We start from the raw sequence: 27,816 nt of genomic DNA, 5'->3' as shown, positions 1-27,816 counted from the left end.
TTCAATCTCGTGCTGAAGTTTTTAAGGCTTCAGCCAGTAGCTATTATTGTTGCAAACTTCTCGTTAAGTAAGCTCATCTAACTTATAACCCGCAAGATCTTAAGATCTAGCAAAACTAGTCTATCTGAGAGCCAACTGCTCTTGGTAACAGTTTCTAATGGTTCTAAATACAATACGGTTTCACTAATCAAACAATTGGGATAAAGTAAATAATCAAATACTTATCATTTATAACATCATCATTACTGGTTTCTGATTGGTTAATCAAGAAATTGATTTAGGTTATTGTTTACATAGTAAATGTCAAATTACTGCAATATTTATTTTTGTTGACATAAGCACGGATGGTTATTGCGTAGCTCTAAATGCCTCGAATGTACGGTTTTTCACCTTTAATCATCATCTAAATCATCATAAAATAAACAACTTAGGAAATTTAACAATAAATGACAAAATATGGAAAAATGCCAATTTTGCACCATTTAAGTGCTAATAGCCACACTTTTCGGTCTGATGGAATAACGTTCGTTGGGTCCATGAATAGCTTAGAGGTAACCCTATCCTAGTTGATTTGAAGTGGCGCCAACAGAGTTATTTGAATGATAAAAAAAGAGTTTCCCTTTTCGATAACTTTGAACTGTTCACCAGCTTTAAATTTCAACACACTGCTTTTACTGGAATGCATTATGGAACGTCTTTGTTCAATTATTATTGACATTGAAACTAGATCTGTTCTGTAAATTAATACCACCATTACTCGCTTCAACTCTAAGGCAAAGTTTCTGCGCTTATCATCTCAACTTCTCGTTTACCATCAGCGTGTGTTTCCCCTTCGTTTGGGTTATTGGGAACTGCATCCAATTATCTGTATTTCTACTCCATTCTTTTTTAATAAGAACATTATGTCTACTGCCTAAATGTATGACTAAGTCAAGATTATTGGCTCCACAGAAAAAGATTTGATCAATTTTTAAACTTGAAACTACTGCATCTATTTATCTATGTTTTAAATCCGTTCTTTTTCAGTAAATGCATGATCTGTAATGCCTAAATATATGACTCGGTCAAAATTATTTGCTCCACAGAAATTGCTTTGATCAATTTTTAAACTTGAAACTAAACATGCAAGATTGCTTGCGTGTCGCTCCTTTTTCTACACTTGAGCTGTAAACGATATGACCTTTGCTTTTGCATACTGTACACACTGTGATTCGTCCTTTTTGAAACAGTTTGCTTCTACATGTCCTGCTGTTCCCTAGATATAACAAGTTTAAAAAGATTTTTTCACACTAATTGAGCTCTTTTGGCTAGTGTGCTGAACTCTCGATTGTTTCTGATTATTCTGAACTCTCGATTGTTTTTTTGCCGTCAAAGCAACGTGCTGTTCCAGTTCAGCACTTTCTTGTTCGTGTCTGTATTTGTCGAATCTCATTTATGGTTTTCGCAACCCAATCAAATTGTTCGTTGATTACAAATTGCTCGATTTGACCTGGAGTACCATTCATGGTCATCACGTTGAATAGCGTTTCGGAAAGTTGTTCACACTCCTTGCAAAGGCTTGTGAACAGTTCTTGGGCTCTGATGAACTACTTAGGTCATCGTATTTCAGCAATCAGTTCAACTGTTGCATGAAGCTTTCTACTTTTGTTGTCTCCCTGCTTTGAAATTGTTCGTTTAAAAGTCACCAGGCTCGTTGTCCGTCCCCATGTCCCTTTGTCGTTGGCACAGTCATTTCTGATCCACAGCGTGCTCATGCTTGAGAAGTCCAAAATCATCGCCAAATTCGGTTTTTACGTTTCTCACTTTTAGTAGGTGCTGCTTCTCTTTTTGATTCTCTCACTTCGTCCATGCCTTACTTCTGCTAAAGCATTTTCATCAAGTCTTAGCGGTGCCTCTGGAAAAATTTGTGTCCTCAATGAAGTTTTGTGCAGATAGTTTGTATGGGCAAACGCTGCCGATAGGTGGAGCACTTAGAAAAATGATTACCACTGAAGCCCATCCATTTCTTCTTGTTGGCTGACTTCATTGATTGGTTGTTTGATTTTTTTTTGTTTCAGTAACTTAATATTTAACTGAATGCAATTTTGAAAATTCAAAACATGGCGACTGAACAGTTTCCCAGTAGTCACTAGTCTGGGCCCATAAACCTTTACACAGGGATTATGGAGCCTCAGCGAAGCTGATTTTTGTACAAGATATTGCTAGGAAAGTAAGTTAATATTGAAGTTACCGTATAAAAATATCTGAATAAAATGTCAGACATTATCTACAGCTTTTTTTAAGTCAACGGACTTATACGGTGGTCTCACTATTGCTATTTTATATTAGTTTAAACAACACAGCGTAATTTCTCTTTATTATATTTAGTTTTCTGTTTGAGTACAAACTGTTCAGTTTTGGCATTTCTTTATGTGGAGGTTTTTCACTTATCAAAAGGTTGACAAATATTCTACAATTATCAATATTTGCTCATGTGCCGACTTTATATAACTTCTCTGAATTATGACATGAACAAGTTTTCATGTTGTCACTATTTGCATTGGCGCATTTTATCTGAAAGGCCAATCGGTCTCATAATAGATGGTTCTGAAAACTAACATACATTTAAAGTAAATACTGTACATCAAGATTGTAGCGAATCTCTTCACAAATGAGATATTATGCGTTCCAATAGTTAAAAAGGCACGTGAAACAGTACTTCTATGTAAAACCGTGAATCAAATAAAAAAAATTTTGTAATTTTTTGGCGTTTATTGAGCAAAAGGTTGGGTCTCTCCAACTATACCTCCCGCCCCCTCCTTGATGGAACTAAAGCCCCCACCAATTTATGAGTGTCATGGTACGGAAAACTCAAGAATTCAATGCTTACCCAACGCTTCACCCAACGATCACGTAAACCATCAAAATTTTCCCTAATTTTCAATTTCAGGGATGTAACTTCATGTATTTTCCCCCATTGATTTTCTAATTAGGTCAGAACATCAACCTTAAACTTCCTCGGGATTTTTTTTAAACACTGAGGCGTTCACATTTTGAAACACTATGTTGTCGTTATAAGTATGGAGCTAAGTAGGAAAGCTCGTATTTTATTAAATTTGGATATTATTTGAAATTCGTAGGATATAGAATTAGGCAAAATTTGGAGAGTGATTATCTAGAAAAATTTGTTTTTTGGCAATTTAAAAAATTAATATAAGAAAAAGAAAATAAGATAATAATCTCTCAATTGAAGTTTTTGTTTTTTTTCTTGGAATCCAGTAAAACAACCAAACATTTTTATCTATAACGTAGAAAAAGACTTGTAGGCTAAATTATTTTAATTTTGGACAATTTTAAGCTATATTGTGTCAAGGTACGTGAAAAATTTCGACAGTTCTGAGCTTTTCACTTGTCCGCAAAAAGCAAGAAAATTGAATTAATTTCTCAAGAATTCTTTCAGTTCTTTCAAAGCTTTTCATCGGTACCTTTTTGTGTATCTCTGCGGAAATTATATCGATTGGGCCAAATTTGATTTAATAAAAAAGCCAGAGCAGTACAAAGTTCCTAACCCCTGAATAAAAAGGGCTGGAACAAAAAGAAAATCTCCCCAGAGATACGTCCTGTCTCACAGTCAGTAACTTTCTGCTCTTTTTTTCAACCGGCACCTTCAATAATTATTAGAGTCCAATCTGAAAAGAAATAAGAATTCACGGATGAAAATAGTTTTCTCGAAATTTTGCGCTTGCTGTTTATTTTTTAAAACAAATCAATTGTTATGTCTATTAGTTTTTGTGATTTTTACTATATTTGAATTTTAACTCATTCTCTGTTGAAATTAATTTGAATAACTCGTTTTTAGGTAGTTTCAGTTTTTGATTGATTGATAGTCATGCCAAACAACCATGCTCAAAAACACCATTCTCAAATACCATTGGAAAATATCAATAGAGTTATTTAAGTCTTCTCTAATCACACTGGTGCAAATTTGGATCAGGAGACGACGTTCTATCCTTCTTTTGAATAGAGATGTCGATTGGCCATGATTTGACGTAGTATTCACCCGCTCGCTTAGCATATATTCGCCACCAAAAAAGAAACGCAGATTCGATGTCATCAGAATCCAAAATAGCATGCCTCTTGCCATTATCGTACGCAAGCCATGTCCAGGACAGTGAGAAATTCTCAAACAAGTCAGCGCTCTCATCCTTTTTTAAAAATCAAAAATAGGTCAACTAGCGCTTTACAATTCTGTGAAATTTATTATATTCTTTTCTCTTCATCAACATGAATTTTAGGAAGTCTTCAAAAAACGGTCTCTTCAGTCGTTCTTTGTTACTACTTTGGAGGACTGGCTGTTTTATGTGGCTGCACCTCTGGTTCTTATCAGACTATCCACACTCTGGAAAATTTCCTGTTAACACCGCGCCCATTCTCTGGAAAGGCTCTGTTCAGACTTTCCAGAATATACCACCAGTCTATCCAGACTCTAGACTGCGCTCTGATCAGACTCTCCAGAGAACAGTAGGCAAGGCTCTGATCAGATCGGCCAGAATCTAAACCGGGTCTTGATGAGACCATAGAAAAACTTCCAGGCTTTTTCACTGGGTCGCGTTGTGCACAACCTGTGCAGGACCCAAGTCGATCTGATCAGAGTTGTTTAGGTGCTCAGGTTAACCTCAATTTTGGACGTGATCCCGAATTGACACCTAGTGTTGATATCTGTTCATTGCACTAATGAAAACATTTCTTGACCAACTTAGAACTCACCAAACCGATTTCACAAAATCGTCTAAACAGAGCATTTGCCAGAGTGTGGATAATCTGATCAAAACCAGAGGTGCAGCCACATAAAATAGCCAGTCCTCCGAAGTTGTAGCAAAGAACGACTGTAGAGACCGTTTTTAGAGGACTTCCCAATATTCAAGTTGATGAGGAGAAAAGAATATAAAGACTAAGAAGGAGCATCAGTATTATGCAGACCAAATTAATGTTGCTTTCTTTTTCATTCTTCATTGAATGAATGAATGAACGAATGAATTGAAATTAGACAGCAACAGTCAATCAAATTAATCCAAATTTGTTTAAATTTTATTCAACTAGAAGACACAGGGTTAACTTGTGTTCATTTCAGAAATTGTTACATTCCCCCAGCTGGTACAATTAAGGCCTAATCAACTTTGGTCGCCATCTACGAAATCATGTTTACAATGAATTCGAAATACCAGACCAAAATGTTTTCAGCGACATGGAGGTTCACCTATATGTCCAACTCAGACGATTTTCTGTCCAAAAGTATTTTCACAACTTTTTACTTTTTGGCACTTCATCTCTTAACAAACAAAAATTCTGTTTAAAATGTATTTTTCGTACCGCCTGTAGATTAACATAAAGTTTTTCGGAACTGAGATGAGAGAATTCATGAACATCCGTTTTGATAAAGCGCTAGTTGAGCTGACCAATTTCAAATCTGTGCATTTATTTATTTTGGAGGTCAAATAGGAAGACGCTGTCCAGCGTTTTCGCAACTTTGTGTCACTCTCTGGAAAGACTGAAAAACAAATTTTAATTCTTCCAACCTCCAAACTTATTTGGGGAGTTTGTAAATTAATGCTAACAAGGCGGCTCGGTAATGTGCGATGGCACATAAGGTTCCGACCCCGCCCATCCACAATTTTGGCATAATTGTCTACCAAATGAGGAACAGATAGAAAAACCCAAAAATTATTTTTTGCGAATCCCAAAAAAGCCCAACTCTTTTTCAAAAAATTCTGTATGAACGATAAGATAGCCTCCAAAGCAAATAACTCAGTGGAGTAAAAATTGATGCATTAGATGGCTGTAATATGTCAATATTAAGAAAGCGAGTCAAGACGAACAGCAAAATCAAACAACAACAACAACAACAAACATTAATTACATCAAAAAATTTTTGTCCCTCTTAAAAACTAAATTTAATAACAAAGTCAACATAAACCTAAAAGTAAACAAAAATAACTTATAAATCACCAGAAAACATATGCGACCAGTCCATAAAAAGGTTTGGTAACAGTTATACAAAAAAGAACAAAAACAGTAAAGTAAAAAAATTAACTTATTTTTTATGACACAGTTAACTTCAAAGTAATAAATACCATTAGGAATCAATTAATATTACCACAAATTTACGATTACTACCGCTTCTATAGAAGGGCATTAGGACCTGTCCTTATTCATTTTTTAAAGTGGCTAAAAAGAACAACAAAGAACAAACAAAACTTCAATTGAAACTTGCCAGAAAACGCTGTCAAAACCGTCAAGCCAAATTTTGGCACTCAAAAGATATTTGATTGCGCATTCTTGAAACAGCTATAATGTAGTACGTGGCCATTCATTAGTAAGACTAGGTAACAAGTAGACAAAAAAGCGAAGTGCTAAAGTATGTAATACTTTTAACTTTTTTTCGAAACAAAATTACATTCAATGTCATGAAAGGCATTAATTACGAAAAGAGCTATTTAAATAGGGTCGTTTATGTATGAAAAAGAAGCCCTCGAGGATCTGTTATTATCCAGAATATTTCTTGCATCTACAAAAAGAACGTCAAATATGACAAAAATCAAATTAATTTACTTTTTTTTGTGAAAAACCGGTGTCGAAGCCAGCAAGGTCATAACAAATTCTTTAAAAAAAGTTTTGGGACACCAATCCCTTTTATTCCCTTGACACCCATAATGTCATATTTGACCTGTAATTAACTAACGAGATTAGGTAACAAAAAGAAACATAAAAAGAACAAAAACAGTAAAGTAAAAAAATTAACTTATTTTTTTGAAACAGTTGACTTCAAAGTAATAAATACCATTAGGAATCAATTAATATTACCACAAATTTACGATTACTACCGCTTCTATAGAAGGGCATTAGGACCTGTCCTTATTCATTTTTTAAAGCGGCTAAAAAGAACAACAAAGAACAAACAAAACTTCAATTGAAACTTGCCAGAAAACGCTGTCAAAACCGTCAAGCCAAATTTTGGCACTCAAAAGATATTTGATTGCGCATTCTTGAAACAGCTATAATGTAGTACGTGGCCATTCATTAGTAAGACTAGGTAACAAGTAGACAAAAAAGCGAAGTGCTAAAGTATGTAATACTTTTAACTTCTTTTTTCGAAACAAAATTACATTCAATGTCATGAAAGGCATTAATTACGAAAAGAGCTATTTAAATAGGGTCGTTTAATCATGAAAAATAAGCCCTCGAGACCTTTAATTATCCGGAATATTTCTTGCATCTTCAAAAAGAACGTCAAATATGACAAAAATCAAATTAATTTACTTTTTTTTGTGAAAAACCGGTGTCGAAGCCAGAAGGTCATAAATTCTTATAAAAAAAATTTTGGGACACAAATCCCTTTTATTCCCTTGACACCCATAATGTCATATTTGACCTGTAATTAACTAACGAGATTAGGTAACAAAAAGAAACATAAAAAGAACAAAAACAGTAAAGTAAAATAATTAACTTATTTTTTTGAAACAGTTAACTTCAAAGTAATAAATACCTTTAGGAATCAATTAATTTTACCACAAATTTACGATTACTACCGCTTCTATAGAAGGGCATTAGGACCTGTCCTTATTCATTTTTTAAAGCGGCTAAAAAGAACAACAAAGAACAAACAAAACTTCAATTGAAACTTGCCAGAAAACGCTGTCAAAACCGTCAAGCCAAATTTTGGCACTCAAAATATATTTGATTGCGCATTCTTGAAACAACTATAATGTAGTACTTGGCCATTCATTAGTAAGACTAGGTAACAAGTAGACAAAAAAGCGAAGTGCTAAAGTATGTAATACTTTTAACTTTTTTTTCGAAACAAAATTTCATTCAATGTCATGAAAGGCATTAATTACGAAAAGAGCTATTTAAATAGGGTCGTTTATTCATGAAAAAGAAGCCCTCGAGATCTGTAATTATCCAGAATATTTCTTGCATCTACAAAAAGAACGTCAAATATGACAGAAATCAAATTAATTTACTTTTTTTTTGTGAAAAACCGGTGTCGAAGCCAGCAAGGTCATATTAAATTCTTTTTAAAAAATTTTGGGACACCAATCCCTTTTATTCCCTTGACACCCATAATGTCATATTTGACCTGTAATTAACTAACGAGATTAGGTATCAAAAAGAAACATAAAAAGAACAAAAACAGTAAAGTAAAAAAATTAACCTATTTTTTTTGAAACAGTTAACTTCAAAGTAATAAAAACCATTAGGAATCAATTAATATTACCACAAATTTACCATTACCACCGCTTCTATTGAAGGGCATTAGGACCTGTCCTTATTCATTTTTTAAAGCGGCTAAAAAGAACAACAAAGAACAAACAAAATTTCAATTGAAACTTGCCAGAAAACGCTGTCAAAACCGTCAAGCCAAATTTTGGCACTCAAAATATATTTGATTGCGCATTCTTGAAACAGCTATAATGTAGCACGTGGCCTTTCATTAGTAAGACTAGGTAACAAGTAGACAAAAAAGCGAAGTGCTAAAGTATGTAATACTTTAACTTTCTTTTTCGAAACAAAATTACATTCAATGTCATGAAAGGCATTAATTACGAAAAGAGCTATTTAAATAGGGTCGTTTATTCATGAAAAAGAAGCCCTCGAGACCTGTAATTATCCAGAATATTTCTTGCATCTACAAAAAGAACGTCAAATATGACAAAAATCAAATTAATTTACTTTTTTTTGTGAAAAACCGGTGTCGAAGCCAGCAAGGTCATAACAAATTCTTTTAAAAAAAATTTGGGACACCAATCCCTTTTATTCCCTTGACACCCATAATGTCATATTTGACCTGTAATTAACTAACGAGATTAGGTAACAAAAAGAAACATAAAAAGAACAAAATTGCTAAGTTAAAAAGTTTTTTTTTTAATTTTGGAAAACGATTGTTTTCAAAGTCATGAAAGCCATCAGCTATCTACTAATATCAGAACATCGGTTCTTCTTTTTTCCATGAAAAACCAATGAAAGCTATCACTATACAGGAAATTTCATACGACCGAAACGACAAAGTATAAATGACAGTCGAAGAAAAAATTAAAAAATTCAATTGATTTCTTCAAGAAAGAGGCGTCGAGGCCGTTAAAACGATGATGTATATCTTTCAGGATTTTAATATGTTCAAATATGTCTTATTCTGAATGCTAATAAGGTAACATGACAACTGTCAATAATGTGATATTGTGACAAAGTTAGAAAACGTGAAAACTGGCAAATATCAAAACAAACAAAAATCTAAAATCTTGTAGTATCAAAGCCAGAAAACAATAATTTCAGGCTTAAAACTGCAACCGAGAATAAATGTTAACTCAGTAGAAAGAAGATGCAGTCTTTTTTTGCTGACACTCAGCTGGAAAACGAACAAATTAAGAAAAATATAGAGGGAAAGTTAATTAAGCCATTATTTATTGAAAAGTCAATTATTTTTAAATAAAGAAACGACCATAAACTTTCAATTAAAAAACTAAATGCATTAGCTTGGAGCTGCTTAGCAAGTGAATTGGTTGGACCTATCACTCCTGAGCTTTGATTTGATATGTTCTGTTCTTTATTATTAAAAAAAAGTCTTTTTTTTTAAAAAAAAAAGACCGACTGATTACAACCCGATTTTTTTTGGATTGTAACAGTCTAAGAATGGCCCAAAACTATTCCTGCTAATACTTATTGTCCGTTAGGAACAATTGATTTTTCGAATGTTGTAGATATAGATAATTTGTTAGTTGAAAACTCAAAATAAATTCTGCATTTTTGATAATCAATGAGTAAAGTTAGCAAAAAACGGCAAAGTTTTAACTACAGGGCACTCTCAGCGGAGTCTGAAGTAGAAATAGCCCCCCTCTGAGTCTACAAAGATTGTAAGAGTGTTGTTTGGGGGTGTACTGTCGGCAAATTTAATCAAAGTGGACTAAAGTAGCTTATTTCGTGCTGTTTTTGATGAAAAAGGCTAAATTTTGAAATGTTTATCCAGACTTTTGGACCAAAAAAATTAAATCAAAACAATCAACAATGCTTGTTCGTCTTCAAAAATAAAATCAACGACACTATTCTTAAAAATCATAACAAATTTTAGCAAAATTGACGAAAGTTTAGGCAAAAATTCCGGAAAATGTGAATAAAAACAACGTGAATTCACTCTTCTTTTCTCAGAAGTTTAAACCTCGATAACTCCCAGTAGAAAACGAAAATTAAAAAAATCTTTTTAATTTCATATTCTACGCTGGACGAGCTTTCTAATGATACCAGTCTCAACTCTCTACGATGAATATATCGAGCGGCGAAAATTCACGGAACAAAAAAAAACCCATTTGAGTATATAGTTCCTCCCCCCTCAAGAGGGTCGGAACAACAAGTGTTTTTTATTGAGTCAATATTGTTGGATCGATATTTTTGTGGAGAAAGAAAAACAGGGTATCATTGAGAAGCCGTGAAAAACTGACTCCTATGGTTTCCGGGGAAAACATAGATCAAGTTTTTCAAAAGTATTCGATTTTCTTGACTTTTCACTATCAGAACGCCTAAAATAGAGCCAATTTTACTTTGAATAGTTTATTCCGCTTAGTGTTAACTCGGCGGAGCTATTATTAGCATTTTTGTTCGGACCCACTTTAGTGGGGGGAGGAACTATATAACAAAATGAATTTTTTGTGCAGTCAATTGGCCGATCGATATAATCATCGTAAAGATTTGTGAGTAATATCAATAAAAAACCTGCTCAGCGTAGAGAATGGAACTAAAATTATTATTCAGTTTTCATTTTTTTACAGGGAGTTAGCAAGATTTTCAATTTTGTGAATATTCGGCCGATCTACGTTGCTTCTGTTCAAATTTTCCGTAATTTTTCTCCCAGTTTACTTCAATTTTGTTTTAAAAAAATGGTAAAACTGTTAACAAAAGTGATGCTGGTTTTATCTTTAGAGATAAAGAAGGGTTGATGAATTGTTCGATCCGAGTTTTTTTGGCTAGAATTGTTGATAAATTTTTTAATATTCAGATGTTTTCGACCAAACATGCTTTTGTTATCCCATTATCTTTATAGTTTCTGGAACTGGATACCTAAAACCAGCAGAAAGAATCTTCATGCGCTCAAAATTAGAGCTAGTTTCTCCGCTGACTTAAAGAGTCTTCTGGAATTACAATTTGGCCAGTTTTTTTGGAAATCTAAACCCGATAATTATACAAAAGGCATTATTTATTTTTGATGCATTGACATATTTGGTTCAAAAATTTATCTAATTCGTGGCCATTTCAACAATTGATTGCTTTTTTGAACCCGTCGCAATATTAAAGCTGATGTTGACTCACCGTGGATCCTTAAGATAAAAATTTGTATAAAAGTTATTGGGGCGCGGCTTCTTTTATAAACAAACATTTACGCATTTAAAGTTTGCATGTAAATAACCGAGAAGTTCAAATCAAAGCTCAACTGTTGCCAGATATGATACTGTCTACAAAAAATTGAGGCCCTGCGAACATATGTTGTGGTTTCTTTTCGCGAACATATGCTTTCGTTTGTTATACTTTTTTTAGACCAGTAGCTTAGTCTCTCCAATCAAAGTTCAAATTGGCTTTTTTATGAGGTAAAATTAAATCTAGACAATGCTTTCAGTTGTTATCTGAGTTTCTTATGACTTTGAACGTAAAAAAAATTATCAACGAAATTTTCATTTTTGTCACTGTTTTGTATTATTTTTCTACAATTCTGGCGTAGTCTCAATACAGACAGGACACAGCCCATTTCCTGCAAGTTCGTGTCTGAAAAAATTTTCAATTAGCAAATGGTTTCTTGGTTTTGAAACTGCAAGTTTTCGAGAAAAAAAATGATTTTTGAGAACAGTTTCACATTTCATAGGTTCATTTTGTTTCCTTGTCGGAAGATCACATAATTGACAGATCCAATAAGGAGTTGCATATATATAAAAATTAGAGGCGTTAGAAAAAGGCGCATCTAAAAATGTCAATTGTTTTTTTTTAATGATTTCTGCTTTTATGGGCTGAGACAAAGCCCATAAATAATTTTTTTGTATGTTGCTGTGTTTTTTTTCTGTACGACATATACCTTACAATGGTTTTTTGGTTTGCTTCCCCGAATTGTATAATTGAGCCTGTTTGAGGATTTCAGTTTTATGCATGTTTTGATGAATTTCATTCGGACAATTAGAAAAGAAAATGAAATCTCGTTAACAGGAAATCTAAGCAGCTTTTTGTTGATTCAAACAATAAAAATTGTCTGATGGTTATAGTTTTTGACTGACGGCTTCGACCATTTTAATTTCATAGGAAAATGCCGAACGTTCGAAACTAGTTGGGTTTATTTTTTGTTGCCATTGCTATTTAGTCGCTTTATAAGGGAGCCCCCCCCCCGATGTTCAGATGAGAAGCAAGTTTTAAAATATAGTGTCGTCATAACTGTGGTGTCGCAAGAATTGTTTGTGAAGTTTTGGGTTCCGCCTGTTTTTGTTGTTATTTTGTAGTCTTGTGACTTAGTCTCGTTAATTAAAGGCACAATTTGTTGTTTTAGGTATTGAGTTTTGCAATTTGCATTTTTTTAAAATTTTTTCAGCCGATTTGTTGCTTAGTCTCTGTAAAAACAGGTCAAATCCCGTTTCCAGTGTGCTATAATTTAATTTTTATAGAATTTTCAGTTTCAGCCATATGTTTTTTGGTTTTGTTACTACGAAATTTCAGAAAATGTTTGCGTTTTCTATATATTTGTACAATTTATAAAATTTTTGTTTTCTTCTTAAAATCTATTTTTAATGGTAGGTCCCATTCGCTTTGAAAATCTGCCCAAATGAACATTTTTAGTGCTGTTTTTACTGAAAAATTTAAGGTTTAAACGGCTTCACTGCCATTTTTCACCAAAGTTTGATTGAAATTTTTTAATTTTGCGGGTATTTATCTTTTTTTTGTAGTTGCATTACGTACACTGGATAATGACAAGTCTAAACGCCTTCCTCTGCAGATATAAATGACTAATTCAGTGATTTAGTGATTTCAGTTAACATCTAATTGTTTCAACTTTTAATTTTAATTTTAATTTAACTTCGAAATTAATTGTGTTCAAAAGTGAAGTTTTTTGGACTTGACTGCTTTTGGCTCTTCTTGTGTCGACATATTACCCAGTCGCAATGAGGACCGGTCCCATATCTTTTCTAATGAAGTATAGTTTAACTTGTTTTCTTGAGGTTTTATCTGATTCGAGTTTGATTTTGTTATTATTAATTTTTTAATATAAACCTCCAGTTTTTGATCGTAATTAATGTTTCTTAAATGTTTTTTATTAATGTCTTTTTTAGTAGTCCTGTTAACAGCAGTTTTCACCGGCCATCTAGCGTGGCCTTATTTTACACCATCAGTTGTTTGGTAAAGATATGTATGTTTTCAATCGTTTTCTATCTCTTCCTCTTTCGGTAGCCAATTAATTGAAGAATGCGGTTGAGCGGGGTCGGAACAATGTGTGCAAACGCACATTACCGAGCATCCTTGTTGGTGTTTCTAAACTCTAAATGTTTGAATAGTTTTTGTTGTTCTCTTCGTTGTTTTCCTACTATGTCTTGTTATTGAAACTTACAATTGATTCTTTGATAAGTCTTAAAATATTTCACTTAAGTTCCACGCATGATAGATCCGGTTTTCTAGAAATTTTTAACAATGCTTTCTCAGAACTTGTTTTTGAATTTTCAATATCTCACAGCATTTTTTGTCCTACTTTACTGTGCTTAAGCTAATGATTTTTTGAATAAGAGGTTATCGGTTTTCGGAAAAAAAGCAGTTGAAATTTGAGTTCTCATCGTATTTTTTTTGTTGTGCTGTCTCCTAAACTCAATAGCAACTCAATATCTTTCTCTCAATGTTGTTAGTTTAATTACTTTTTCTGTTATTGGTTACACTAGTAAAGTGTGTTGTCTACATATCGACATATATAAATGTTTGATTACTTGTTTTTTTAGTTCATCTTTGTCTCACCTTGTCTTCGCTTCTAATTTTTTTGTTACCTTGTCTTACAAAAGAAGTCTCCAGGGACGAAACAAAAACCAATGCCAAGGATACTGCAGTTTACCTACTTACAACCTAAAGCGCTGGCATTTAAAAAATTGATGAGAAGACAATATCGAAAATTGGGAGGCTGTTTTGTGCATTTATTTGATCCTTCAAACCTTAGGTTCAGCTGGAACTCTGTGAAATAGTTAATAGAATGTAGGTGAGTTTTACTTTAGCGTTTTGGTTCTTTGAGTTTTCTAAAATAAGACTTACTTTTTGAAGTTATTAATCCATGCTTTTGCACAATTTTTTTTCTAAATGAACGGAGAACAAAGCATTTTTCAATTTTTTACGTGACGTGCGAATTAAGAGATTGTAAAACTTTTTGTTCCACGTTCGACTTCAGATTGCTGCTAATTTCTCACTTCACAAAATGGCTCTGTAACAGATTGGAACACTTCCTGTGTTCCTAATATCTAATTATGATTCATATTAAAAACCAATAACTTAAGTAAATCCTAACTCAATGAAACATATAAAGCATATAAAATGCGTAAACTCTATAACACATAAATTAATATATTAGAAATACGATTACGAAAAAAACGGTGACCTCATTTCTTCTCAAACAAAAAAAAAGAAGAGAAAGATTGAAATATGTGCTGTGCTACTCTTGATGGATTATCTTGCAACTCTAATTTAATTTTAAAATGAAGTTCACACTAAATAAAGTTTAGGTAAATTTTCCCTAATTTTGCCTTAACTTACCTTAATTGTTTACCCTTACTTACACTAATTTTAAGGTAAATTTCAGGCTTGGTTTAGGCAAATTTATAGGAATTTTTAAGGTAATGCTAAGGTAATTTTAAAAATAGTTAGATTCAAATTTAAGGTTTTTTTTAATGTAGTGGAGCCATAATTTTTCAGATAAAGTTCACGTAAAATTAGAGTTAGTTAAGGTGAGTTAAGGAAAGGCAAATCCACCTTAACAGTTCAGGTGAGTGAGGATGTTTTTTAAGTTAAAATTACCTTAACTTTATTTAGCGTGTTCTCTTACAAACCAATAAATCAAAATTTTTGAGCTAACAGAATAAATAAATCTAAAGTACTTCAAGTTTTCAAAACTAGAGACAGACATACGTTTTTGAAAACAAAAATTATGGAATTTTTTTCAATTCCAATTTTTTTATTCTCAGGATCTAACAAAAAATAATCCAACAATTACATTCCAGTATCTTTTCATACATTCATTTTAAAATTTGGAGGAAAAACAGGAAACACTGAAAAAGCAGAAGTTAGAACTCTTCTAATTTTTTTGAAAAAGTTCTCAACCCCTATTTTTATGAATTTGTAATTCAATTGATTTCTTCACTGATGAAAATTAACTCATATGAAGTACAGATGATGTATAAAAAGTGCAAAAAATACATATGCATCTGCAGAAATATTTGCAAGACACATACAATCGACATTTTTTTATTCGCAACACTCGGAAACCAAACATTTTTCGGTCCTTCCGCTAAAGCAGATAAGCGAGGAAAATAATTTGATTACATACTTTTATACATTGTTTCCTGAGTTTAATCTGCTAAAAATTTCAAGGAGTCAGATCAACAGCACACTACTGTAAAAATCGTCTGTTTTATTTCGCTTCAATTGGACAACTATGATACCAATTTTAAAGAAATGCCAGCAGTTAGCTTGAAAATGCCAGAGTTTACTAGTAAAAAGTGCAAAATCCGTTTTCTCACGGATATCAATTCAATTGAAGCAAAATTACAGCAGAAAACGGCAAATTAGAAGATGCAACGACCAAAAAAGTGAAACTCTAAAAATTTTTGATGAAAACAAGATGAGGCGCTCTTCAATGAAATCTTTATAGGATAGAGAACGTTGTTCGGTCCCTCCCGGTAAAAAAAATAATGCAAAATTGTAAAAATTAGACAACAATGAGCAAAACCAATAAAAGTTTTGAAGTTACACATGTTGACCTATAGGAGGGTGGTCAATTAGGGAAGTCTAGAGCTAAGATGATCATTTGAAAAAACATATTCTGAAAAATTTTAGAGAGAGTTTTTGAAGTTTTAAAAAACTTTTTGAATGAATTAAGTATCACGTTGTTTTCCTACTTGAATATATAAATTTCATTTCTTTTGAGTGATTGTCAGTTATTTTCGTCTTTTGTTCTTTACTGACAATAAAAGTCTCAACTATGCTTCGTCTGATAGAAAAGAGCAATTGGTAACAGTTTTCTAATTAAATGTTTTTCTTAATTTTTGTTAATAATATAAACGATATATATTTACTTTTTGACAGATTACGTGCTCGGACATCAAAATTAAAATTCCTCTAAATTATTTAAACACAAAAAAATAATATGAGGAGAGCTCTCAATGACAAAATTCTTAGATGTGTTTAAAATATACTTCAAGTATGAGAAGCGGCCAAGTTTAAATACTAAATCTTTGCGATGGAAGGTTGGAAATAGTTCAAAAGTTCTAGCACATTTCCATGGTAGAAAAAACTAAATTTTCAAAAGAAATGAATCTAAACATTAGTAACGATAGTGGGGCCAAGCAATTCAGCTACTCTCCTTTGTCTTACAAAAACCTTTACCATAAAACTTAATGATGTCAACATATTTCAGCAAACATGACGAAATTGGGTTGAAAAGTACGGAAATCGACAAATCTTTCAATTAAAAAATTCTACTCTCAACGGCCCTGGGGTACCATTCGTTTCGTTTGATTGTACAAAAATTGACAGCAAAAATTGATTGAACAAGAAAATCCCAATTGAGCATATTGCCCCAACTAAGAAGGGCCGGAACAGCAACAGTTATTGTTGACACAATCGTGTTCCGGAAGAGTACAATTAGTAGAATTCGAAAAAAAAATAAAAAATTAAACATCAGTCGATTTATAAGAGGTTTTCAAACAGGGTTTTTTTTTAAGACACAAGATTTTTAGCATAGTTGGTGCAAAGTCGGAGATTACCTTCTAGAAATTTAATTGATGTGATAAGCTTGAAGCTGTCGTCTATTATCAGTCGCACTATTCCTATGTCGTTACTGGAAGCCATCTAGACGCCCACGCCTAAAATTGATAATGTTCAAAGCTTTGCAAACACTAAACTTAACGCAAATTATTTACTGAAAAAATGAACAGCGTAACTTTTTTCACTGTTTTCTCAATTCTAAATAAGGGTCTAGTCCATTTGCTTACTCGTAACAAAACAGAAACGTCAATACCCGAGTTGAGAATTTCGTCGGATTCAAACATAAGAAATCGTCGGTTTTCGTCGCTTTTACTTCGCCAAAACCGATCAAAGCCCTTACGTTTTTTTCGTCGGTTTGATCGGTTTTCGTGGCATTTAAACATAAGAACCATCGGTTTTTCGGCGGTTTCCAAACGTAAGAAGCCTCGGTTTTCGTCGGTTTCAAAACGTAAGAAGCGTCGGTTTTCGTCGGTTTCGGCGTTGTTTTTAAAACAGTTTTTAGGAAAATAGACTTTTGAAAACGGTAATTACATCAATTGGATGTAAAACCGTTTTTAGGAGAGTAGACTTTTGAAAACGGTAATTACATCAATTGGATACGGTGCCGTAGAAAACTTATTATGCCCTTATACGGTGCCGCGCAAAGTTTTGCAAGTTTTCTACGGCAGCGTATAAGTCTTAGTAAGTTTTCAAAGTTTCGTCTAAGGTGGGTAACATGGGTTTCGACAAAACCAACAAAAACTGTCGAAAACCGACGCCTCTTACAAGCAACACCGACTGTTTCGACAAAACCGACAAAAACTGTCAACAACCGACGCTTCTTACAATCAAAACTGATGAAACCGACGAAAACCGACAGAAACCGACGCTTCGTACGTCGTTTTCGTCGGTATTTCTCAACGCGGGTAACGGTTTCTTAGTTTCATGGCGGAAACCATAAACTAGCGCAGTTAAATAAATTGAAACTTTGTTGAAATAAAACTTGCTGCACAAGGATTCTTATTAGAGAGACATCTTACTGCTGAGCTAAAAAACAAAAAACATGATTGAAGAGAACAAAAAGATTGAAAATTTTCCAAATAAAGTTTTTATCAAGAGTCAGCGCCCCTAGGTTTAATTAATATTGCTCTAATTTGGGGAGTCTGAAGACAAAGGACACAGACATTGTATATTTACAAATAAGTATAACCATTCCTTTCCCCCCTTAGTATACATTTTATACATGTATTAAGATACTGTTTGTGGCTTTAGAGAAGTAAAATGGACCAAATGGTCCACTTTATATGATAGGGGCGGTTACCAACCCCCTGCATCAGCAGCAGCTACAACCAATGACAAGCGGCATTCTCCAACCTAGTCGTTTGTCTTCCTAGTCAACCAGGATTCGCCGCCAGCAGCTACCAACCAGCAGCAGCGTTCTGCAGCAGTTTTCCTGGCTAACCAGGATTCCCAGTAGCAGCAACCAACGACAGGCGACATTCTCCAACCTAGTTTTTTTTCATGGCAAACCAGGGTTCTTCACCACCAGCTGCCAGCCAGCAGCAGCTTTCTGCAAAAATTTTTCTGGCTAAAAAGGATTCCTAGCACCAGCAACCAACGACAACCCTCATTCCCCAACCTAGTTTTCTTTCCAGGCCAACCAGGATCGCGACCAGCAACTACCAAACAGCAGCAGCGTTCTGCACCCATTTTTCCCTACTAACCAGGAGACCTAGCAGCAGCAACCCACGGTAAGCGGCATTCCCCAACGTGTGTTCTTCCTCGCCAACCAGGATTCCCCACCAGCAGCTACCAACAAGCAGCAGCGTTCTTCACCAATTTTCCCGGCTAACCAGAATTCCCAGCAGCAGCAAACGACGATAAGCGACATTCACCAACATAGTTTATTCCTGGCCAATCAAGATTCCCCATCAGCAGCTACCAACAAGCAGCAGATTTCTGCAGCCATATTCCTGGCCAACCAGGTTCCCAAGCTAAGTCAATCAGCCAGCATCAGTTTCTGAATTTCAGTCTCCTGGCCAATCGGAATCCCGAGCAACAACAACTCGGAACCACCTCATCTGAGTACCCAGAAGTTTTCCTCGGCACCTTAACTCACATTTTGTCTTGATGCCTATTGATTGCATGTGACATGCGACATCATCTTTTCAAATATTCAATATCGAAGTTCATTTTGATCACAGATTCACAACAAAGACATTTCGAATCTGGAAACCTGGATATCCTTTCCCTTCCCGGCGCAACCATCAAAGACGTATATAACTTTGTTCCCCCTATCAATTAGTACTGTAAAATCATCGGCGCTAACAAATTGTATCACGGCTGCAAACCTTCAGAAAAAATGCCTATTGGCATTGCAAATCAGTTAATAGAATTCGCAAATTTCTTAATTGGAAGAACCAAAGAACTATTCCTAATAGGAATACCAGAGCGAAACGAAAACAAAGAGCGATCTGCAGCCGTAAACGAAATCCTCGAGAAGGTGTCCCACAGAACACGTTGTCACAAACCCCAGGTTAACTGAAAATACAGAGGAATCATTTAGCATATATCAGGCGCAAAATTCTTCAATCCTAAAAATCATCTTCAGATCAACGATTCTGGTCGCCCAAACTTTCACCAATCTATCAAGCAAAAAATTCGGTACAAGGATTACAACGTAAGGTTGAACAACAGTGATCACATCAAAAATTTTGAATGCAAACGGAAATCATGTACTTAAATCTGCTCAACTTGCTAGTTCTTACTTCAACACAAATTTTTCAAATCCTATTTCCCTGAAGTGTTCACAAGACTCCGTGAGGTGCCACTTCAACTACTTTTAAGATTACAGGTTAATTCCAGAATGGCTCTACTAACTGTACCCAGGTTCCATGAGGTACCATTGGTCAGCTGGTAGAGACAACATTGTCTTCTAACTGTCCCCAGGTTCCATGACGTGCAACTGGTCAGTTAGCAAGACAAATCTCCTTATGTCAAAGAATCTCATACTTATTCAACCTAGTAGTTCAGATTTGTTGTGACTCAAAATATCAAAATCAAACAGTCAGCAAGAGTTACAGCAAACTAACACAGCTTCAAAAATTATATTGAGCATAACAACCGTTTCCATTGATCAAAGAAAAACATTTAGCAACGGAATTTTATAGGCAAAAGTTTGTCATGCCTGTCAAAACCGTCGAAAGTCAGCGGAATTTTCAGAAATATTGCCTTTAAAGCATATACGGCCTAATCGGAGACATTTCAACCGATGAGAATGTGCAATACGACGAGTTCTTAGAAGGAGAACAGGAAATTAAACAGTTACTATTTGAATTAGAAAAGACTAATGAATTTCTTCTACTCAACTTAGACGAATCACAACACTGTCAGTTTTTAGACGACGCCTTAGCAGTTAAACGCGACTCACGCAAAAAAAAACTAATAAGGTTCGAAGAAAGTTTAAAGTCAGTTGTCGAGAAATCAGCAGAAACAGAAACAAGACTGCCAACAAGCATCCAACAACAAACACAACGAAATGAATCAGAACAAGGAGAGAGTCCTGAGGAAATTTATTTCCAATCAACCGACAACGTCCTGAAATCTAGAAAAGTAAAACCTGCCCTTCCATGCAACAACTACCAGAAACTTGTTTGACGGGAATACATTTCCACATCAACATCAACCATCAATTAGTCTGGCAATTGGTCAGGGCTACACTCAAAAGCAACAATTTATCACTACCCCGATCTGATCAGGAAGCCTCCCAACACTAAAACTTGACACCATTAATGGCAATCGACTGATTTAGACAGATTGGATACATAAAATTGAGTCTGCCATTGACGCGAGGCCACTCAGCACAACAGAAAATATGACCCAACTATAATCACTTCTCACAATACAAGCAAAGAACTTAGTAAAAGGCTACGGATGCAATGGACAATGCTGTCACCAAGCTTTAGCCGACCTCAAGAAATAATACGGCAAGGCTGGCGTCATTTTCAATGTATATTTAGAACACCTTGCATCATTTCGAAGCCCCTCAGAGCCAAAAATTTTGACAAAGTTAGCATTTTTGTAAACAATTAGGTATATACTATCACATGCCTGGAATTCGAACATGACCAGAAGTCAACAGTGAATACGCCAAATGCAATACAAAAATTACCCTATAGCCAACTAGTTGACTGAGGAACAGCAAACATTGCGCACAAAATCAAATCTAATCTCCCTACTTAGAGCAGTTTGCTGAATGGGTCGTTTTAACTGCCAAAACCTTCGAGAATTTAGATACCTTTTCCCGGAACAGCTGAAAAAATGAGTCAACAAATCCTGGACGCTATAACTCTCAATATGAGCTTGCCCATTCTAAATGCCTCAAAATCAATTTGAAGACACATCAAGATATGTATCCACGCAAAGCAAGATTCAGCCAATTTCAACTTCCAATAAAGAACGCAAAAAAAATCATAGACAGTTCAGGATTTCCAGAAATCAGCTTCCACGGTTAGGAGAAGAACAAAATGTTCCTCAATATGGCTGAGGTTCAAAGTGTCTATTCGAGGTTGGCGACCACCGTATATATATATATATATATATATATATATATATATATATATATCCAAAAAATGCAAAAACATGTCCATTAAGCAGCGTAAGGACGCCATCTACCAATTGAAAGCCTGTTTCAATTGCCTAACATTAGGACATTCGTCAGAGAAGTGCCCATCAACGCAGACCTGTAGAAATTGTAACAAACATCATACACATTTACACGTTGAGTTGAGTCGGTCAGTCAACTCAACACCTTGCAGTACCACTGCGTCTTCTGAACGTCCATCATTTCTTCAGATACTTCCCTGAACACTCTCACGGGATGGTAAGTCAATTAACACGCACAGTTTCCTAGACAACGGAAGCGTCGTATCAATGATGCTAACGAAAACTGCTGCGGCACTTGGAATCGTTCTTGGTGAAAACCCCAAGCACACAAAATTTTACAAATCTATGCATAGAACGAAAAGTGTGACATACACTAGCGTCAACCTTTCAATAAAAGGAATGAACTCTAACCAAACTTTCGATATGGAAGACGTTCAAATTGCAGCCGACATAGAGTTTCCCCAGTATAGTTTAGCGAGGATTCGAAAAGTCTGCCAACAACAAGAATATTTGAAATACATAACATACCCCGACGTCAACATCAACCAAATCTCATTTGATATTGGATGTGCCAATTTTGACCTCATAGGGCCTAGAGAGATTCACTACGGTCCTCCAAATAGAGCAAGAGCTATTCAGACAGAACTTGGATGGCCTGTGTCAGGCAAAACTGATATGTCTTCTGCAGTATCATGCCAATATCAAATAGTTAAAAATGAGTCTAAAGAAGGCTGCGAAATAGACGACATTCTATTCAGTTGGCACAAAGTTAAGAACTTGCCGTCTGATAAGGACGTCACAAAATCAGAAACCGATAAACGAGCTTCAGAAATTTCAGAATCTACCGTAGAGTTCAAGGAAAGACGATACCATGTTGGTCATCTATGGAAAAACAGTCCCGACCTGCCAAATAACTTCCACTTGGACTTCAAACAACACAACACCCTTCTTAGAGAGAGACCTGGAACGGCTAGCGAAAAACAAAAAAACAATCGAAGAAGATCAGAAAAAGAACTATATTAAACAAGTTCCCCACTATATAACGACTTCAAACATTTGGCACATACCGCATCACCCTGTCATAAACCCTAACAAAGAAAAATTTATATATGTTTTGAACTCAAAATATTGCGAATATTCACTGAATAGTCAACTCATGCCACGGCCTGACTTGATGCAAAGCTTGACCGGTTTTATCTACATATTAAGTTTGCCATATATCCAGACATTGAAGGCATATTTATGCAAGTAGATGTTCCACCACAGGACCAGACATTTTTAAAAACGACAAAAATCAATTTGAAAAAAGACGAAAAGAAAATTTGCTTTCATTTTAAAGGGAACATTTTTGAGCGAGGTGCAATTTTGCCTTACGACGAACAGCAGAGGCCAACTGCTAGCAGTACCCTTCAGCCTCTAAAGTGGTCTTACGTTCTTTTTACAAGGATGACCTTCATCATTCAACAGACACAGACAAAGAAGCAATTTCGTTTCCAGAGGATCTGAAAAAAATTTTCGCTGGGAGATTTCAATTTAACCAAATGGTTTTCCAATTCACTCGAAACAATGATGTCAATCCCCCAAGAAGATCAGAGTCCTAACGATACAAAAGAGTCTACAATGCTGCGCCTATTCCAAAACATGGAGAAATAGACAAACAAATATCAAAAACTGATACCGAAAGAGTTTTAGGAATACAGTTGTCTGTGTCTAGAAACTTTTTTGTTATTAAATTTTAAAAAGTTGCTCTAGAGAACCCCACCCAGAGAAAAATTTTGAAGAGTGTATCATCAATCTATAAACCAATTGGCATTATTGCGCCCTTCACCGTGCGATTAAGAACAATTATGCAGGACATCTGGCGTTTAGGAAAACAACGGGACAACCCTTTACCTAACAGTTTTTATGCAACTCTGTCAAGTCACTTTTGACAGAAATCAGAAACGTTCCCAGCATCGAAATAACACGATTCCTGTTCAAGGAGAAAACACCCACTAAAAATCTTTTTAACATATCTTTTGCGACGCTTCTCTAACAGCAAAGTGTGCCTTAGTATATACAAGAACAGAATATACCGATCCAACTTGTTCAATCAGTTTTATCCTTGGCAAAACAAAATTTGTCCCAACTTGACAGCAAAGCATAATCAAACTAGAACTGGCAACAGCTGTCATTGGAGTTTGTTTAGCCCTTTTAATAAAGAAACAACTTGGGGTAACAATCAGTAAAACCACATTCTGGACAGACAGCGCAACGACACTACAATGGATTTACAACTCCGAGGAAAGACACAAAATGTATGTAGCAAACAGATTTGCCCGAATTCCTGAGACATCTTTACCATCAGACTGGCGTCATATTCCAGGAGTCTTGAATCCAGCTGACGACGGAAAAGCTAAAAGAATTCAACACAAATATTGGTTTAACGGGCCTCTTTTCTTGAATCATGACCCAATAAAGTGACCTCCGACAAACATCCCAAATTATCCTTTGGCAACTTTAATGGCTGTCACAAAAGCAAACCAGCTGTTCAGTGGTCCCGAAATGTTTTCCAGCTTTGTAAAACTCAAACGAGTTTTCGCTTTGTAATTTTATTCATCAGCAATCTCAATAAGTTTCCACTTGACCATAAAGACAGTCGCGATGAGAAAAACTTATCTACTTGGGCTCTCCCAAGAACTCTCATTCGAGGACGAACTAGATTGTCTCCGCAAAGACAAGAGCGTTCCAGCACACTCTCAAATCGAAAACTTCTTACCTTTCATTTCCGAGGACGGAGTTATAAGAACGAATGGAAGCCCTGCTAATGCAAATCAACTGGACAAAAACATGCAGACACCAATAATTGTTAGCGGAAAAGACCATATAACTTTTCTTATGCTTAGAGATATTCGCAACTACAACGGACATACAGGACTCGACCATTGCCACATCATTGTTCAACAATCCTTTATCGTGATCGGCCTTCGCTCCAACTTACGAACAACAATAATTAACCGGTGTTTTGATTGCCGTCAACAAAAGCATTAGCAATGCAACCACAAATGGCACCTGTGCCAGACTTTAGAATTCTGGACACTGAAAACCTTATTTTTAAAAACACAGGTGTAGATATTTTTGGTCCTTTCGCAATAAAGATCAGCGACAATGTGTAACCGAAAAGATACACCTGCATCTTCACGTGCCTTACAACAATAGCCGTTCATCTAGAACCAGCGTATCAAATAAGCAGTGATTCTTTCATTCAAGCGATACTGAAATTTACTGCCCGACGAGGAAACCCTCGCCTCATTGTCTCTGATATTGGTAGAAATTTCTTTGGCGCCTCTCTAGAACCTATTACAAAATTTAACCAATTCGATCACCACAAAACCAGTGACCGATTACTGAAAAACACAATCGAATAGAAATTTATTCCACCGTACGCATCCCACTTCGGGGGAGCATGGAAAAGACTTGTGCAGTCCTCAAAACGAATTCTCTACTCAGTGATTGGCTTTCAAATGTTGACCGAAAAAATTTTCACTCGTTCTTTACCCAATTTGAAGAAATCCTCAACAGCCGGCCTCTGAGCTATCTTCCGGCCAACGGTTTGTCTTACCGACCAATCAAGCCAATTAGTTTCTTTATCGGTCGACCTCTCAGAAGTTTGCCGTCTTTATTGTCAATTACTAAAAGTTACAACAAGGACTGGCAGAAAAGTATTACCTTTTCACAGCAGTTCTGTTCACTACTGCGCGAGTTCATAACCGCAATGGCTGGGAGACCCAAATGGATGAATGATCAGAAGCCTCTCGAAGTTGGCCGCCCTGTGTGGATATTAGGAGACATGACTCCACGAGGTATTCGGCCCGTCGTATTGTGGAAAAGTTGCTTCACAGCAATGATTGAAAATTAGATCGTGCGAAATCAGAACTGAGTTCGGAAAGCAAAAACGATCAGTAAACAAGTTGGAACTATCAGTTGATGACTAGGAAACAGACCACAACTTTGTAGCAAGACAGTTACTAAACAGTTTAATAAGCAGTTTTCACGTTCACAACACTCAACAATTCATTAACCATTTTTAATTTGGCTACAACGCCAAAACGAGGGGGACTGTTACCAAAAAGATTGTGTCTTTGAAAACTCCCGCAAAATTGACAATGATGAAAATGGAAATGAGCCAACGTGATAGTAACAACGATTTGATTCGGTTGCTAAGTCACGATTTAATAAAATGTAATAGTTACTGAATTTCTCCAACCGACTACTGCGCTTGCGGAATTGCTGTACCCTGAATGCTTGCGGAATTGTTTTGTGGAAAAATTGTTTTGTCTTTTTCTTTGCAATTATGACATTTAATCAACGAGCTTTAGCTGCTAAATTCTGTTATCATTGTCTTATGACTATTAGTTCCGCTCTTTACTGAAACACCGAAGGCTCCGAAAAATTGCAATTTTGCAAATATCCAGAGACAAAATTTTTGAGTACTGATAGATCTCTCAATTTGATTCACTTCTTGAACAAACAAAGAGACTCAGCAGTGTGCGTTCGCTCTTAATGTTTTGATCCCGCTTATCCACTATGTCGGTATAAATATCTATTAAATGAAGCAGATGTAGGAAGAACAAAATAATGAAGAGTAGATCAAGCTTTAATTTAAAACAAAATTTTGCCAATGTTGAACAGATATATATATATATATATATATATATATATATATATATATATGTGTGTGTGTGTGTGTGTGTGTGTGTGTGTGTGTGTGTCTGTTTATATATATATATATATATATATATATATATATATATATATATATACATATATATATATATATATATATATATATATATATATATATATATACATATATATATAACATTGAGGATAATGTAAATCTCGTTTCCCTCTTTAATAGAAAAACAAAATTTTATCAATATAACACATTTCAAATTTAGTTGTAGTCAGAAATCAAAATTAATATACAACTTCTAATTATGTACAAAAACAGCGATTTAGTCTATTAAACGCCTATTTTGACAAAGATCAAAAATAGACTGCTGAAGTCTATCGAATTATCAAACCGATTTCAAAAACTAAGCTCCGCCAAAAAATAGAGGTCTACGAGTATCCAACTTGATTAGCTCCTACTTTGTGTTTTCAAGTACGAGTTATTAAGTGCTCTCAAACAATTTATCTTTCGATTGGCTGATAGCCCGAAGGCGCGCGGCATTTGATAAAGTCAAGAAATTATAATAATAATGAGGCCATTACCAGCGTCTACCGGTTCTGAAAAAAGCTACCTACAAACAAAATGGTTGACGCTTTCTAGTGCCGATTTAAGTTCAAAGCGGAGAGCACTTAAATTTTGTGAAAGTGATTTCCACAAAGCAATAAAAAGAAAGCCTTAAAATAAAAAATTAGATCAAATAAATGAGATAAGTAGTTAAGTTTGGCTTTACAGGCATTTCGCAAAAATTCATCCTTTTAAACATTTTGCCACTCAATTTTACCATTTAATATTTTAAGATTAATAAAAAGAGGCATCATACTGCAATTATTCTGCCGCACAATATTTTGCGGAACGCGCTTCCGTCAGATAAATAAATAAATATATATATATATATATATATATATATATATATATATATATATATATATTGCGGTGGAAAGCAGTTTTAACCTGCAAAACATTGACTGGAATTTCTAAATAGGGCACCGCGAAGTTCGTAAGAAGTATGTTTCACACGCACAAGGTCTTAGCATAGAAAAAATGAAATCTGGTAAAAAAAAACGAGTAAATTTACTCAACAATGTGGTACTGGTAGGTGCCCGTAATAAAGAGTGACAATACTGCAGCAATATTGCTCTTTGACTTCCTGACGTGTAATTGGTTGGTCGTAACTAGAATCGAGGAAGGCAACTGGTTATAAAAAGATACGAAAACAGGTTCCTACTAAAATTCTGGTGAAAAAAAACTATTCGAACAATTTTCGACAGTTGTCGACAATAATTTCTCGAGTTACTTTTCTCTTAGTCAGTAATCTCTCAGTAACCACTCAATAGAAGCACTCAGCCATTAAACAGCCTTTAAAAAATTTTTTTAGTCCTGTTACCAATGAGATTAAGAGACAAGGAAGGAAAAAACAAGTGCAGAAGAACACAAGAAAACTCAAAAGA

At 34.9% G+C, this 27,816-nt stretch overlaps 1 protein-coding gene across 1 annotated transcript in view; it reads right to left on the bottom strand.

Moving 5' to 3' along the window:
* Positions 1-3,713: 3,713 nt before the first annotated feature.
* Positions 3,714-27,816, bottom strand: part of LOC142349569 (uncharacterized) — a 38,145-nt gene continuing 14,042 nt past the window's right edge. Inside the window, exons 2-4 of the mRNA XM_075401218.1 lie at positions 17,010-17,108; positions 5,436-5,527; positions 3,714-4,184 (exon numbers count right to left, since the gene is read on the bottom strand). Of these exons, the coding sequence (XP_075257333.1) occupies positions 3,945-4,184; positions 5,436-5,527; positions 17,010-17,094 (417 nt within the window). The 5' untranslated portion in view covers positions 17,095-17,108 and the 3' untranslated portion in view covers positions 3,714-3,944. The remainder of the gene's footprint in view (positions 4,185-5,435; positions 5,528-17,009; positions 17,109-27,816) is intronic.

The sequence above is a fragment of the Convolutriloba macropyga genome, chromosome 1 (genome assembly GCF_964194025.1).
Source record: "Convolutriloba macropyga chromosome 1, txConMacr16.3, whole genome shotgun sequence".
In the NCBI taxonomy this organism is placed as follows: Eukaryota; Metazoa; Xenacoelomorpha; order Acoela; family Convolutidae; genus Convolutriloba; species Convolutriloba macropyga.
The sequence above is the reverse complement of the archived record's forward strand: the minus strand, read 5'-3'. Positions and strand labels throughout refer to the sequence as shown.